The sequence below is a fragment of the Panthera onca genome, chromosome D2, assembly GCF_046562875.1.
Source record: "Panthera onca isolate mPanOnc1 chromosome D2, mPanOnc1 haplotype 2, whole genome shotgun sequence".
NCBI classification, from domain to species: domain Eukaryota; kingdom Metazoa; phylum Chordata; class Mammalia; order Carnivora; family Felidae; genus Panthera; species Panthera onca.
Window position 1 is genome coordinate 57,822,790 of NC_138349.1, and position 15,982 is coordinate 57,838,771.

Here is a 15,982-nt window from a genome sequence, read left to right on the forward strand (position 1 = left end):
AAACACCAAAAGAAGGAACGTAGGAGAGCCAGCCCACAAGACGAGCCAGATGATGGGCACACATCTTTGACACTGGACTCATCTAACGCATAGGAGCACATGTGGGACCTTGGTAGGATCTCCCACCTTGCCCTCCAATTTGGTTTCAAATCCCTGACTTCTGTTTTTCTACTTAAAAAAAAGTAAAAAACAAAAACAAAAACACCACATTAGGATATATACTTATTTTCCCACTGACTTTGTTTTCTAAGTGAAATCTAAAATTAAAGTCAATAAAATGTGTAGCTTTCCTCATCCTCCATTAATGATTAAAACTGTCCATTTAAAAACTACACAAAGACAATGTAGTCCTAAATAGCAATCCAGCTTTAATTGTAGGGCACTGAATCACCTTGCAAACAAATTACAGTCACTATGATTTAACAATAGATACTGTACTGGGTATTGCTGGGATTTTTTTGGCAAACTTGTAACAAACCAGAGAATAAAATTTAACTCTTAATCATCATGTAGAAAAACACAACAAAGAAACCTAAAATATCTTAAAACAAACAAGAAAACCACAAAAGAGTCAATAGGTATTCACTGGAAAGTGAGCAGGTCAATTTCATAAAAGCAGCTGAAACTAGGCAACATTTTATTCCCAACGATAGCGAGTACAAGGAGCCGGTGTTTAGCCGGAGATCTAAAAGTGCCTAGAACATTCTAGGTCTATGAACTTGCAAGGCTGATTTACCACGGCATCTTTACAGCATAGGGCCTTACACAGAGGAGGTTATTTCTGGAAGTAGAATCATTAGAATAGGGAGCAGGATAGCGACAACAGAGACATGGGAGGAGAAGGTCCTGACAAACAGTGATAGAAGGGCAACAGAGATTGAAATCTCAGAAAGCAAGCCATCATATATTTTGAGAAAATAACACAATATAGAGCTCAATGAAATTTTAAAAAGCTATCTCGGAGTACCTGGGTGGCTCAGTTGGTTAAGAATCTAACTTTGGCTCAGGTCATGATATCATGGTTCATAAGTTCAAGCCCTGCATTGCTTCAGATTCTCCATCTCCCCCTCTCTCTGCCCCTCCCCCCCTTATACATGTGTGTTTTCGCACTTTCTCAAATATAAACATTAAAAAAAAAAAGAAGCTGTCTTAAGCAATCTCTTCTAATAAAATGTTAGGCAAACTAAATTCACCTAAAAATGAGCAACAGAAAGTATTGAAGTCAAGTCCTATACAAAGTTACTATTTAAAAAAAAAAGAGAACAAGGAGAACTACATCCCTACAGACAATGAAAGTGGGCCAGAAAAACAGTCATAGATAAAAATCTTAACTTACTATTTTACTATTTTAAAGTGTGCTAAAAGAGATTGAGAAAATCTCACAAACTATGAAAGAACAACGTAAAGAATTTTAAAAGTAAAAATAAGGTGAAAGGGGTGCCCGGGTGGCTCAGTCAGTTAAGTGTCCGACTTCAGCTCAGATCGTATCTCCCAGTTCTTGAGTTTGAGCCCTGCGTCAGGCTCTGTGCTGACAGCTCGGAGTCTAGAGCCTGCTTCTGATTCTGTGTCTCCCTCTCTCTCTACCCCTCCCCTGCTCACCGTCTGTCTCTCTGTCTCTCAAAATATATAAACATTAAAAAGATTAAAAAAAATTTTTTTAAGTAAAAATAAGGTGATAAAATACAGGAAATAATTACAAAGAAAAAATCGATTCAGAAATTTAAAATAAACTGTAAGGAATACAAAAGCAAATAAACTCAAGAGCCACTGCCTTAAGCAAACAGAAGACAATGGGAAAAAATTTTAAAACAAGAATGAAGAGGAAAAGGATCCAAGCAAGAGATAGACGCTGAAAAGGCAAAAATACTGAATATGAGATAACAGGGTTCTTGTAAGAAAACAATAGGGAATAGACCAAATACAAAACAACTATTACTTAAGAAAATGTGACTGTTGATGACAATTTTATTCCCAAGAGCCAAGAGATGAAAACAACAAGTGTCCACCAGAGATGAATGGATAAACAAAATACAATATACACATGAAATGGAGTATTATTCAGCCTTAAAAAGAAATGAAGTTCTGATATATACTAGGACATGAACTTTGAAAACATTACATTAAGAGAACCAGACACAAAAGAGCAAATACTGTATGATTCTACTTACATGAGGGATCTAGCACAGACAAATTTGGAGACAGAAAGCAGAACACAGGTTACTAGGGTAGAGAGGAAGACGGGTATGGGGACTTAATTGTTTAATGAGAGTTACCATTTGGGATAATAATAAAGTTCTGGATGTATAAAATAGGGATAGTTCCACAACACTGTGCACGTACTTAATGCCACTGAATTGTACAGTAAAAATAGTGCCATGGTGATTTTTATTAACGTATATTTTACTAAAAAAAATTTTTTTGTTAAAGAGAAATTTTGCTCAGGAAAAAAAAAATCTGAAATCACATAGCGAAAAGAGCACACCATGGGTCTAAAGATAGTAACTCAGAATGACCAGTATCAAAATACCATTCTGAAAAAATGAGAAAATCGGTGCATCTAGGCAAAATAGCAAGTGATCATATCAGAAAGTAAATTGCCTTATCATCAATTTTTGACAGCAAAACTCTACATGTCATAGAAAAGAGAGTTTATTAAAAACATTCAAAAGAATATAAATGTGAATCAAAGATTTTATAATCACCAAAACTGACTTTAAAAAATTATTTATTTTTTAATTTACATCTAAGTTAGCATATAGTGCAACAATGATTTAAGGAGTAGATCCCTTAATGCCCCTTACCCATTTAGCCCATCCCCCCTCCTACAAACCCTCCAGCAACCCTGTTTGTTCTCCACATTTAAGAGTCTCTTATGTTTTGTCCCCCTCCCTGTTGTTATATTCTTTTTGCTTCTTTGCTGTTTTATATCTTAAATTTCTCATAAGTGAAGGCATATATTTGTCTAATTTCACTTAGCATAATACCCTCTAGTTCCATCCACGTAGCTCCAAATGGAAGACTTCATTCTTTCTGACTGCCAAGTAATACTCCATTGTGTGTGTGTGCAAGCGTGCATTTAACATACCAATTGCTGGGTTGTAGGGTAGTTCGATTTTTAATTTTTTGAGGAACCTCCATACTGTTTTCCAAGGTGTCTGCACCAGTTTGCATTCCCAAAAACTGACTTTTAAGTATAGTATAGTCAAACTGTTACCAACATACAAGAACCTAAATATTGCTACCATGAGCTCTGAAGAATCTCCTAGAGATGACCTTCAGAGACAATGACAAAAGCATTAGTGGTGAGCGTTAGATATAGAACTGTAGAACCAAGACTAAAGGAGGATTAAAAGAGTACAATATGTAATGCTACATGCTAGCCCAATGTATTTACAGTACAACATAAAAACAACAGGGAGAAAATAAGGATAGGAAAAGCAAAAATAACTTTATAAACAAATTTCAGCAGTAACATTAGTGGTATATCATTAGTACTGTATTAGTGCTGTGTATCTGTGTATATATATATTCCCACCCACTGGCCAAAAAAAGACAATTTGAGCTTCAATAAGGATAAGAATTGCAAAGAACTGAAGCCCATCAAATACATTTAAATCTATAAATTCACAATGTTTAATAAACAAATTTTTTAATGTTTATTTTTGAGAGAGAGACAGAATACGAGCAGGGCAGGGGTAGAGAGAGAGGGAGACACAGAATCCAACAGCTGCACTGTCACCACAGAGCCCAATGCAGGGCTCCAACCCTCGAACCTTGAGATCATGACCTGAGCCGAAACCAGACGCTTAACCAACTGAGCCACCCAGGCACCCATGTTTAATTTTTTAAATGTTGTTTATCTTTTTTTTTTTTTTCAACTTTTTTTTTTTTTATTTTTATTTTTGGGACAGAGAGAGACAGAGCATGAACAGGGGAGGGGCAGAGAGAGAGGGAGACACAGAATCGGAAACAGGCTCCAGGCTCCGAGCCATCAGCCCAGAGCCTGACGCGGGGCTCGAACTCACGGACCGCAAGATCGTGACCTGGCTGAAGTCGGACGCTTAACCGACTGCGCCACCCAGGCGCCCCAATGTTGTTTATCTTTTAAAAGAGAGAGCTCGAGTGAGCGTGAGTGGGGAAGAGTCAGAGGGAGAGGGAGAGAAAATCCAAATCAGGCCCCGAGCTGCCAGTGCAGAGACCAATGTGGGGCTTGAACTCACAAACTGAGATCATGACCTGAGCCGAAGTCGGATAGTTAACCAACTGAGCCACCCAGGTGCCTCAATAAATTCATAATTATGTTAAAAAACAAATAGGTAACCATCATAAAACAAAGGAAAACAGTGCTTGCTTCAGCAGCACATATACTAAAATTAGAACGATACAAAAATGATTGGCTATGGCCCCTGCACAAAGATTGTTCATATGCAAAAAGTGTTCTATATTAAAAAAAGAAAGAAAGAAAGAAAACAATCAAGAATTAATCCTGCCTTGGGGCGCCTGGGTGGCTCAGTTGGTTGAGCATCCATGAGCGTCCAACTTCGGCTAAGGTTGTGGTCTCACAGCTCGTGAATTTGAGCCCCACATCGGGCTCTGTGCTGACAGCTCCGAGCCTGAAGCCTGCTTCGGATTCTGTGTCTCCCTCTCTCTCTGCCCCTAATCCATTTGCATTCTGTCTCTGTCTCTCTCAAAAGATAAACATTAAAAAAAATTTTTTTAAAAGAATTGATCCTGCCTTCTTCTATATGAATTTAACAAGAGAGAAAACTATACCACCAGGTAACCAAATAGGAGATGAGGGAAATATGTAAAAACAAAATGGTACGAATTATAATATCACTATTTTCCAACCCCAATGGCTGTTAACATCAAAAAGTGAAAACCAGCTCTTCTTTGCCTTCTCTTTCTATTCTTTCTGTCCTGAACAATTCAGTTCTAAAGCAACTCCTCCAACAAAGCAGGTGTCTATACAGAGGATGGAGGCTGGCAGACAAGCCCACCAGTCAACAGGTACTGACACAAATGGAGCAAGAACATCCAGAGACACAACACAGGGTAGGGAATCGGATCAAAGTAAAGAGAGTATCCAGATAGCAGAGGGAATGCAACAAACAACTGAGCAAGTAAGCAAATATATTAAGTACAGTGGAAGCTACATTTCTCATTATTGGAAAAGGGAGTTAGGTATGCAGAAAGGAGGAAACTGAAATGAACTCTGGTGTTGGGAGTACAACTGGAGATACTAGCATAAACTCATAACTCTCAATACATATACTGTAACAAATATAGATACAAATACATATATGTAGGTATATAGAAGTATAAATTAATATATATCTGTACCATAGCTCTATTGACTAACAGGGGTCATGAGAAGCCCAATGATACGAGTGAGTATGTCTTGGCTTCTAAATTATCATCACCTTCACTAAAAAGTATGAGGGCTTTTTATAGTTCTATCTTAAAAAAGTATACACACACATATTTCCTTGGGAAATGGCTAATTCCAAAGCCAGGGCAGGGAGTGTACACAGTGAGATGGCGACACTGTTTTGGGCTCCAAAATAAGTTAAGTCCTCAAAATATAACGAGGACATGTGAAAGGACACAGAAGCCAACTCAAAAGGGCTCCTACTACCCAAGTGATATATTTTCATTATCAAGATAAATATTATCATTGAATGAAATAAGAAATCACAACTCTCTTAAGAACAAGGTAGTTCAACATAACAAAAAACCATAATCACATCCAAGAAATTTAACAATGCTTCAAAATGATCTAATATCACACCCATATCCATAATCAAACGTCTCCAATTATCCACAAACTATTCTTTACGGCATTTTTTTTTTCCTATTCGGGGTCCAGTCAAGTTTCATTCAATGCATTCAGTTATCATGTGTTGCTAACCTCTTTTAATGTAAATTGTTTATTTTTATTTAAAGTTTATTTATTTGAGAAACAAAGTGTGAGTGGGGGAGGGACAGAGAGATAGGGAGAGTGAGAATCCCAAGGAGCCTCCACAATGCCAAACCAGAGCCCAACATGGGGCTTGAACTTTCAAAACCACGATATCATGACCTGAGCTGAAACCAAGAGTTGGATGCTTAACAAACTGAGGTGCCCCCAATGTAAATCATTTCTTTTTGTCTCTCATGACATAGACATTTTTTGAGAAGTTCAGATAAGCTGCTTTGTGTAACTTTTTACATTCTAAATCTGACTGTTCTCTCACAATTAGATTAAGGTAAAAACATTTTTGGCAGGAATACTTCATAAATAATTATGTATAATCCAGAATGCATCACATTAGGAAATACATAATGTTGGTCTGTCCAATTACTGGCATTCTAACATGCTTCTTCTATTGCTCTATTTCAAATTCAGAAAACAATGGCAGGCTTGTGCATCTAGGAGTTATCTTAAGGGCGTAAGATGCAGTGCAATCAAACACACAGCTGTAGAAGCAGCAAAATTCTGGGATAAGCACTTCACTCGAACTCAATGTCTGAACTTAATGGCTCTGTCAATCAAATTCTCTCTAAAACACAGGGATAATTTTTTTAAGTTTATTTTTATTTTTGAAAGAGATACAGAGAGCAAGTGGGGGGAGGAGCAGAGAGAGAGGGAGACAGAATCCCAAGCAGGCTCCAAGCTATCAGTGCAGAGCCCAACGTGGGGATCGAACTCACAAGCAGTGAGATCACGACCTGAGCTAAAATCAAGTGTTGGATGTTTGACTGAGCCACCCAGGTACCCCTGAATAATTTTTTAAGGAAACTCTATGGCCAATGTGGGGCTCAAACCCATGACCCCAAGGATCAAGAGTTGCATGCCTGCCAGCCAGGCACCCCAAACATATGAATAATTTAGCATTCATTTTTAAAAGGGAAGACTAAAAATACATGATTTGGAAATAACTCAAATTTCTCTTGAGTAGAAAACAAACTGTGATACATTGATACTATGGGATATTATTAAGCAATACAAAATAACAAATTAGTAATATATACAACAAAATGGGCAAATCTCTAATGCATTTTGCTAAGTTGAAGAGGTCAGACTGTAAATGTTATATATAATTCCATTTACATGAAATACTGGAATAGACAAAACTACAGGAAACAGGTCAGTGGCTCCCAGAGGCTGGTATGAGAAGCAGAAGGAGTACATGGAGAGAAGAAAATGCTTACATAAGGGTAGAGATTTTTAGAGGGTGACAGACCTGTTTTACGTCTTAGTTGTCATCATGGTTATGTAACTATATTGCATTTGTCAAACTGTTCACCAAAAGCGTTGAATTTTACAGGTATGTAGTTGTATTTTTTTTTTTTTTTATAAATGTTTACTTAGTTCGAGAGAGAAGGAGAGAGAGAGAATCCCAAGCAGGCTCCGTGCTGTCAGTGCAGAGTCTGACTTGGGGCTCTATCTCAGGAACCATGAGATCATCACCTGAGCCACAATCAAGAGTCAGACACTTAACTGACTGAGCCACCCAGGTGGCTTAATAAAAGTACACATGCACATATTTTAAGAATTCCCTATAAACAAGTATTATATTTAATAGTGTATATATACCTCTTTATCATCTTCAGATTTCCTATCATCCTCCTCTTCCTCTTCTTTCTCTGATTTCTCTAATTCCTTTTGTTCTTCTTTTTGCTCTTCTACTTTAAGCTGTTTTGTCAATCGGGCTATTAACTGAGATTTTAATCCTTTGGAACTAAGGGCTCGACTTTCTAATTCTTTTCGAAGGTCATTTACCTAAATATGCAGAACATAAAAAACACAGAAAAAGAAAATGGGATATTGAAATAAGGAACAAACTGCAAATATCTTTAGTTTGATTTTTTAAAATTGAGGTGAAAAGTACACTTGTTCAGCTCAGAACATGCTTGTGAAAATGCAAACTGACAGAATATTTTTGGAAAATAATCTGAAACATGTTTTAAGATGCTTAAACAATTAATTCTCTTTGACACAGTTATTCTAATTTTGGGGAATTAACCCTAAAGAAATATTCTAAACACAGGAAAAACAAAACACTTTACATATTCCTTGTAACGGTCCCTTTTTCAAAAAACTAAAGAATCTAAATATCCAATGAAAGAATAATACCACATCAACTAAATAGAAGAGAGTATAGAACATTTAAAAATAATTATATGGGAAACACTAATATTAACTGAAAAGGATGAAACTGCAACTTTCTAATACAATGTGATCAGAACCAACCAAGCAAAGTGTGTACCTCTAAAAAATAATAATAATAATAAAAAAAAAAAATCAACATTTTAACAGTGGTTCTCTTTGAATCATAGGCTTTGGTAACTTTTTTCTTCAATTTTTCATGTATGTACCAATTTTTAAAATAAACATGCATTATATTTATAATCAAAAGAAATACGAGTTTTAAAATAAGAAACTTAATAGTAAAGTCATCAGTTTGAAAAAAAGTCCTGGGATGCAGGCTTAAACTAATTGACTGTATTTTCTTTCTTTTTTTAATGTTTGTTTATTTTTGACAGAGAGAGAGAGACAGACAGACAGACACAGAAACAGCACAAGTGGGGGAGGGGCACAGAATCTGAAACAGCCTCCAGGGTCCAGACTCGGAGCTGTCAGCACAGAGACCATCTGCAAGATCACGACCTGAGCCGAAGTCGGATGTTTAACCGACTGAGCCACCCAGGCGCCCTCCGTTTTTAAATTAATGTTTGAGACAGACAGACAGACAGAATGCGAATGGGGGAGAGGCAGAGAGAGAGGGAAGCACAGAATCTGAAGCAGGCTCCAAGCTGTCAGCACGGAACCTGACGAGGGGCTCAAACCCACGAGCAATGAGACAATGACCTGAGCCGAAGTTGGACACTTAACGGAATGAGCCACCCAGGTGCCCTAATTACCTGTATTTTCTGAATCCACAGTTCTCTACACAAAACCTGATGCTGATCAAGACAACTTGAAGTAATACAAGAATAACAAACATTCTTATGATACGTATTTACTTATTAAAAAAGCAATGTGAATTAAAAAAGTATAGTTTCATACAAAGGAAGAAAACCTTTTTGCTGAGAACAAAAATTAACCAAAAGGTCAGCTTGTATGTGTTAAAAATAACAAGATGCAAAAGCAATTTACAATCAGCTTCTGACTTATGTAGAAGTCACATATACAGAATCTATGAAAATATACTCACATTAAAGGCCCAGAGACGAATAAGTGCGGAAAGATAACAGGTCCAAAAACATTGGGGAACAAAGAAAACCTAGTACAGGTTAACCAAAGATTTTCAAAAGAGACTTTTAAATTATTATTTCCTTCCCAGTTCAGATACCTTTTTTTTTTTTTTTTTTTTTTTAGAGAAGGTGGGGAAGGGGCAAAAGGAGAGAGAATCTTGAGCAGGCTCCACATTCAGTGGAGCCCGACATGGGGCTCAATCCCACGACTGTGGGATCATGACCTAAGCCAAAATCAAGAGTTGGGTGCTCAACTGATTGAGCCACCCAGGCACCCCATATCAATCTACTTATAAATTTTATTTTTAAAAACTAAAATAATCTTGATAATCTTTTCCCAGTTTCTTCCCTTTTCCTTGAATATAAATTACTTAAATATAAAAATTCTGCCTTCTTGGACAGTTCCCCAATCAGAAAATGATGTTGCTCACACTATAGCCAATTGTATATTACATTAAAAAGATACTGGCTGCACTCATTTATAAAGTCAACTTTTGTTAATAGAATTTTTTTTAAATGTTTTTATTTATTTTTGAGAGAGAAAGACAGAGTGTGAGCAGGGCAGGGGCAAAGAGAGAAGGAGACACAGAATCCGAAGCAGGCTCCAGGCTCTGATCTGTTAGCACAGAGTCCGACATGGGGCTGAACTTGGTGAACCTCAAGATCATGACCTGAACCGAAGTTGGGCGCTTAACCGACTGAGCCATGCAGGCACCCCTGAAGTCACCTTTTATTTAATCATTATACACATGCACATAAATACAATATAGTATATTTATGTAAAATTCATGGACGATTTGGAGTGCCTTTTATCTGATAAAACACTATCCACATTCTCTGTTCCTATTCAGAGACTTAAAATTAAATACCATCAATTTCAAAGTTACCTTCATTGTCTTTGGATCAAGTTTAGACCAATGGGTAGGAGTGGAAATTTCTTTAGCTTCACCATCATCCTTCTCTTCTTCATCCTGATATACAAAGTTAAGAACATAATTACTATTCTGAAACCTTAAAATTATGGTAATTTATTTTTAAAAGTCTGTTGCTGATCTGTGCAAGGTCACAAATGTTTCAGATTGTCTTCTCCTAAAGTTATTATTTAGGCAAGTCCACGTACATACATTCTACCACTTTTAACTGATCACAAAGACACTCATCAGCCAATCAAAGCCAGATCTGTGAAACACAAAAGGGTGATAAATTACAACACAAAGGATATCAGGGATGCACAAACACTGCCGGTCTCCACTAACCACACAGTGTGTGATCTTGCCCCAATTTTCAAGCCACCCAAAGTTAAGACTGATTTAGTCAGACCTTTCAAATGTACCAAAGACGATGCCACATAGCCTGAAATGTCAAATCTCTCAGACTTGTGGTTGTCCAATTTCAAATATCCATGACTAGAACTGATGACCGTGAAAGAGAAAATTTTTTAAATTTTAGAAAATGGCAAAATGTTTAAAATGGCTTAATACTGAAACTTGCTCAACAACTGGTCCCAGATTCCAGCAACTAGACCTATGATAAAAACAAAATTCTGTGCAATTTAAGCACAACTTATTTTCCTTTGAGGTCTCAGCACTCTTAAAGTTAGCATACTAGACAAAATTTTTTTTAAAGAAAAGAAAATAAAACTATACTGCTGAAAGCTGGAGTACCAGTCGCTGTTACCAGTTATGTTCCTCCATGTGTGTTTGTTATGTAGTGTGTGGTGTGCATTTGTGCCTGTGTTCCTGTGCCTGTGAGAAGCGGAAATAGAAAAAGGGATTAGCGTTCAGTGCCTGTTCTCCATCAGCCTCCTTGCGTTCACCCTGAAGCTTCTCGACCAGCTGCTGCTTGTATCCTCGGGAGAGGGTTTCCCACTCTGAGCGGGTGGGAAGGCAATGCCAAACATCCGGGAAAAATAAAACCACTGTCTCCACATGAGCTGGAACTGTACGCCCCTTGTGGGTCTCCTCAGGGCGATGGTAGCGAATCTCTGCAAAACGGTACCTGTTGCAAGGGAAGAAGCATGTTGGAAAAAAAATTCTAAAATACATTTTAAAGACCCTAGTTCACTTGTAGCACATCAAGTAAAGAAATTTTGCTGCAAGAACTTGAGGTTGGTCTAAAGAAAAAAAAATTATAGAAGCCATAGTTCCTCTTTTGGTACATTTGTACAATATTTTATGGTTAAAAGAATATTTTCCCCAAAGCATTTTCAAGTTTGATTACAATGCTACCCATATTTTAGAGAATACCTGAAGAAGCTGGATAGCTGTTCAGATTTCATGTGCTAAAAAAAGAATGTTCTCAATTAAATCACAAGAAATATACTAAAATACACAAGACAAATAAGCCTCAAGAGAAAATATGGCTGAACAAAAATAATCAGCAACTATATCATTTTATAACAAAAGAATTATAATGAAATGAAGTTCTCTCTTGACGATCTTCTCCAGCTATGCATGAAATGAAAAATATTTTCAACATACATCCAACTTCCAAAGTAAAGCATAACAAAACATTTAAATAATTTTCAGTTTATTTTGATTAGTTCTTAATCCTTTTTCCCCCAAACATTTTGGCACCAAATAAACTTTTGCTACAAATGGGGATTTTCCTTTGAGATTACCTGCATGATCAAGGTTGCTAAAGTAAGGGTGAGGGAATGGGGAGAGGCTGATAGATAAGAACATCTATATAAACTATGAAAAAATATTTCTAATCAAAAAATGAATTAGTACTTACCATTGTGTGCATACACTTAGATCAATGCCTGTCAGAGCCTTACAACAACGAATAGCAGTCTTAATCAACACAGATGGGTCTTTTTCTGGGTCTGGTCCATCCAGCGAAGGAGACCAGTGGCCTCCAATGGCCATGGCTTCATCCTTGCCTTTCATGCCCACTAAAAACTAATTCAAAACAAACAGTCATTTACATATATTATGCAACCTGTCAAATTACAAATAAAATACTTGAAAAGGAAAGGTACAAACCTTTCCAATATCATTTTTACTACCTCTGGTATATGTCAGTCAAGGAAGAGTTCAGTTCATCGTGTTCCACACTGCATTTCAGCAATGGAATAGGATTTATACATCATAACTCATCCTTCTAAAATATTTCTTCAGATAAAGAATTCTTTAAAGAAACAAGCTAGAATTCACACTTTAACAGCATCCAAAGATACACTAAATCCAATACCACTAAGATTTTACTACGCTTCAAATACAAAACATCAAAATGGTAGCTGAACTAGTGACATACAAATAATATATATCTATAATCTGCAATGAGAAAAACATCTATATCATTAAGTTTTAAGTGCCATCATACAAAAATTAGTTGTTAAACTAATCAGCAAGCTAAAAATGTAGTGTTTTAAAAATTATGTATATACACTCACACACACACACACACATATATAAAATCAGAAATAAGCAAAGGAAGTATACACCTGAGGTTAAAATAAATGTTTCATTTTACCTTAACAAGTCTAGCAGGATGTTGAAATCCATCTCGAAGTTCTTGTGGGTCTTCGGCAAGAGCACATGACTTATGATACAAATCTTCCATACTAGGACTAGCCATCAGCATTACCTATTATAGTCAAATAATTCAATCCTGTCAAAAGTCTAAAGTAATGTAAAAAAATGAGAAGCACTACTAATTATCCTTACATATTTGATATCCACAATTTTTACAAAAATGGAAAGTAAAATGCTATGGCAGAAACAGCATTAGATATTGTATAATGATAGAGTTTTAACTTTTCAAGAAATGCTTTTTGATTAATGTGCTAAAAATAACCAAAAACTGTGAGACCATAAACAATATACAGAATGTTACCCTGAAGACTAACCTATAGGGTATACACCAACATTATGTTTTATCAGAGGATACCAGAAGTTACAGAACATTCTAAAAAGCTAAATAAAATCAACTTCATCTTCAGATTTTTATAAGTTTCAAAATGTTAAAACAATAACCATAAATTTTATGTTTTAAGAGGTAAGGCAAAGAGAGGTTAAATTAAATTATTTAAGTAACCAAAACAGAATTAAGCAGACAAGAAAAAAATAGCTATTCAGGTCTTAAACCTAACAACCACTTTATGAAGATTAATTCCACATTCTTAATATGAATAACTGCTCAGAAATTTTAGCTGTATATCACATAATACAAACCTTTGCACTGTATAAATGGTCAGCATCTGGTGGATCAAGAACGGCCATATTTTTTTCTAAGGACTCTACTTCTCTGTGCATTACATAGAAATTGCAGTAATTTCCCAGCTGAAATGGTCTTGACAAAGGGAAAGCATCCACCCATGTAAACTGAGCATCAAAAAAGTCACTAGGTATATATAAATTCTGATAACGGCGCCTTAGTTCCATCATGTCACAACTAGGACTGAAAAACAGACATAAGTAGTGAATAAATAGCCTTAATATCAAAAATTATACAAACATCCACTCCATTCTGAATCTAAATCTACAACCCGACAGTTAAAAGGCAGCTGAAAATGGTCAGAGTCACTTATTAATGGGCTACAGAGTTGCACAGAGGCATAGGAGAACCTCATTTTCAAATTTATTTACTTACAGTTTAAAGAAATAACTGGTATCTAAGTGTTACCTTTATTTCTTTGCTTTTTGTGTGTAGCTTAAAATTCATTAGAGACCCTTTGAAATAACTTCAACTCCACCTCCAGAGAAAATATGAACAAAAAGCAGTTCTGCCTTAGTTGAAACTGCATTTTTGAGAAAATTATAATTCACATAGAATGGATAAAAAGAAGGGACAAGAGAGGTACCAAATAATGAGTACTCTTCAATCTGGTTCATATAGTATAAAAATTAAAAAACCTTCATTTTATAAAAAGATCCTAGATCAAGCATATTTACATTCATAATTAAGCACAATAATCCACATGAAAGCTAAATCCAATGTTTTTTTGGATTATCCACATTTCTCTGTATTAATGGCAATGATCCATACCTGAGTGTTTATTAGGAAAAGAGGATAAATTTCTTGCCTTTTAAATCTGGCATAATGATTTTTTTTTAAGTTTATTTATTTTGAGAGGGTGGCACACTGATTTTTTTTAAAGGATGATTTCCTTTTTCCTAAGCAGCAGAACTTGTAAAGAAAAGGAACTCAAAGGTAAATCAGTCTGGTAAAAGAACAAAGAATTTCTATCAAAAGCATAAAAAGCGTGGAAAAGAATAATTTGTAAGCTGAAAAGCTCACTACATTTTTTTTTATTAAAAAAAAATTTTTTTAATCTTTATTTATTTTTGAGAGACAGAGTACAAGCAAGGGAGGAAGGGTAGAGAGAGGGAGACAAGGAATCCAAAGCAGGCTCCAGGCTCTGAACTGTCAGCACAGAGCCTGACACAGGGCTCAAGCCCACAAACCGTGAGATCATGACCTGAGCTGAAGCTGGATGCATAACTGACTGAGCCACCCCAGCGCCCCTTACCTGGTCTTTTTTAAAGGCACCTAACAACAAAGCTAAAAAATATGACCTAATATTTTTGTAGGAGTGTCTTTTTATTTGAAGTCTAAAAATAACAAATATATGATAAACTTGTCAGGTGTGGTTGCTGACATAATTATACTTTATTTGTATAAAATTCTGCTGTCAAAATAAGGAAAATGTGAAAAACAGTATTTGAGATTTTTTTTTTAAGTGTTGAAAACATAAAGTATGTGTAATAGTTTCTTAGTTTCCCATCACTAGAATTTTTGAAGTTGTTTTTTATCCTGTAAGATTAAAATCTAAAATAAAAGATTAAGTACAAACGAGCCATTTCTTGGCATACAGTCTCTTATAAATGCATTACTACAAAACAATCTTGATTTACACAACTATAGATGAGAAAAGGGTGCAAATTTTAAAATCATTTTTATTTGTCATAGATTGATTTGATGTTCTGGGAATTTATTTCAAAGTGGTGAAATGACACTGTCGGTGTCTAACTTGGAAGGAGATAGCTGTTGATTTTATATCCTATCCATTAACTCTCCCCAAAAAGGAGCATTATAAACTGGAACAGAGGAGTTTAAAAGCAGAGCTCCTCGGGGCGCCTGGGTGGCGCAGTCGGTTAAGCATCCGACTTCAGCCAGGTCACGATCTCGCGGTCTGTGAGTTCGAGCCCCGCGTCAGGCTCTGGGCTGATGGCTCGGAGCCTGGAGCCTGCTTCCGATTCTGTGTCTCCCTCTCTCTCTGCCCCTCCCCCGTTCATGCTCTGTCTCTCTCTGTCCCAAAAATAAATAAAAAAAAAAAAAAACACTGAAAAAAAAAAAAAAAAAAAGCAGAGCTCCTCTATTTAATATCTTTGAGACTGGAGAAGTCGGTTACAGTGAATTTCTCAGATGTATGCAGTCTAGACATTTTAAAATATACAAGTAAATAGGAGTAGTAAGTAGTACAAATTAGAGTAGTTGCTCATTTGACCACAAGGCTAAATGAACATCAACTATACAACAATTAAGCAAAGTTACTAAGCAAGATTTTTTTTTTTTTGGCACTGAGTTGCGTAAGTAAATTACACTGTTTTTACTCAATCTAGAACTGAATATATAGAAATTTAAACTTTTGATAGACTAGAATTATGAATATTATTCTTTGATAAAATGCAGTTAATACTTTCTCAGGATACTGAAGTACATACAGTTATCTGTGCCTATGTTCAACAGCTATAAACACTGCTTTCAATGATTCATTTTTCTTACTTTACTGTCA

General features: G+C 36.0%; 1 protein-coding gene and 2 non-coding genes across 5 annotated transcripts in view; 1 reads left to right on the plus strand and 2 right to left on the minus strand.

The window, feature by feature from the left end:
* CCAR1 (cell division cycle and apoptosis regulator 1) overlaps positions 1-15,982 on the minus strand; it is a 64,440-nt gene that overhangs the window by 17,956 nt on the left and 30,502 nt on the right. For all 3 annotated transcript variants that reach the window (XM_078434319.1, XM_078434320.2, XM_078434318.1), the window contains 6 exons: positions 13,419-13,644; positions 12,718-12,831; positions 11,977-12,143; positions 11,028-11,238; positions 10,128-10,211; positions 7,580-7,765 (listed from right to left, as the gene is read on the minus strand). In XM_078434319.1, the coding sequence (XP_078290445.1) occupies positions 7,580-7,765; positions 10,128-10,211; positions 11,028-11,238; positions 11,977-12,143; positions 12,718-12,831; positions 13,419-13,644 (988 nt within the window). The remainder of the gene's footprint in view (positions 1-7,579; positions 7,766-10,127; positions 10,212-11,027; positions 11,239-11,976; positions 12,144-12,717; positions 12,832-13,418; positions 13,645-15,982) is intronic.
* Positions 4,344-4,449, plus strand: LOC132685671 (U6 spliceosomal RNA). Its single transcript, XR_009613260.1, has one exon. It is a non-coding gene; the product is annotated as a U6 spliceosomal RNA (small nuclear RNA).
* LOC132685688 (small nucleolar RNA SNORD98) lies at positions 12,275-12,339 on the minus strand. Its single transcript, XR_009613273.1, has one exon. It is a non-coding gene; the product is annotated as a small nucleolar RNA SNORD98 (small nucleolar RNA).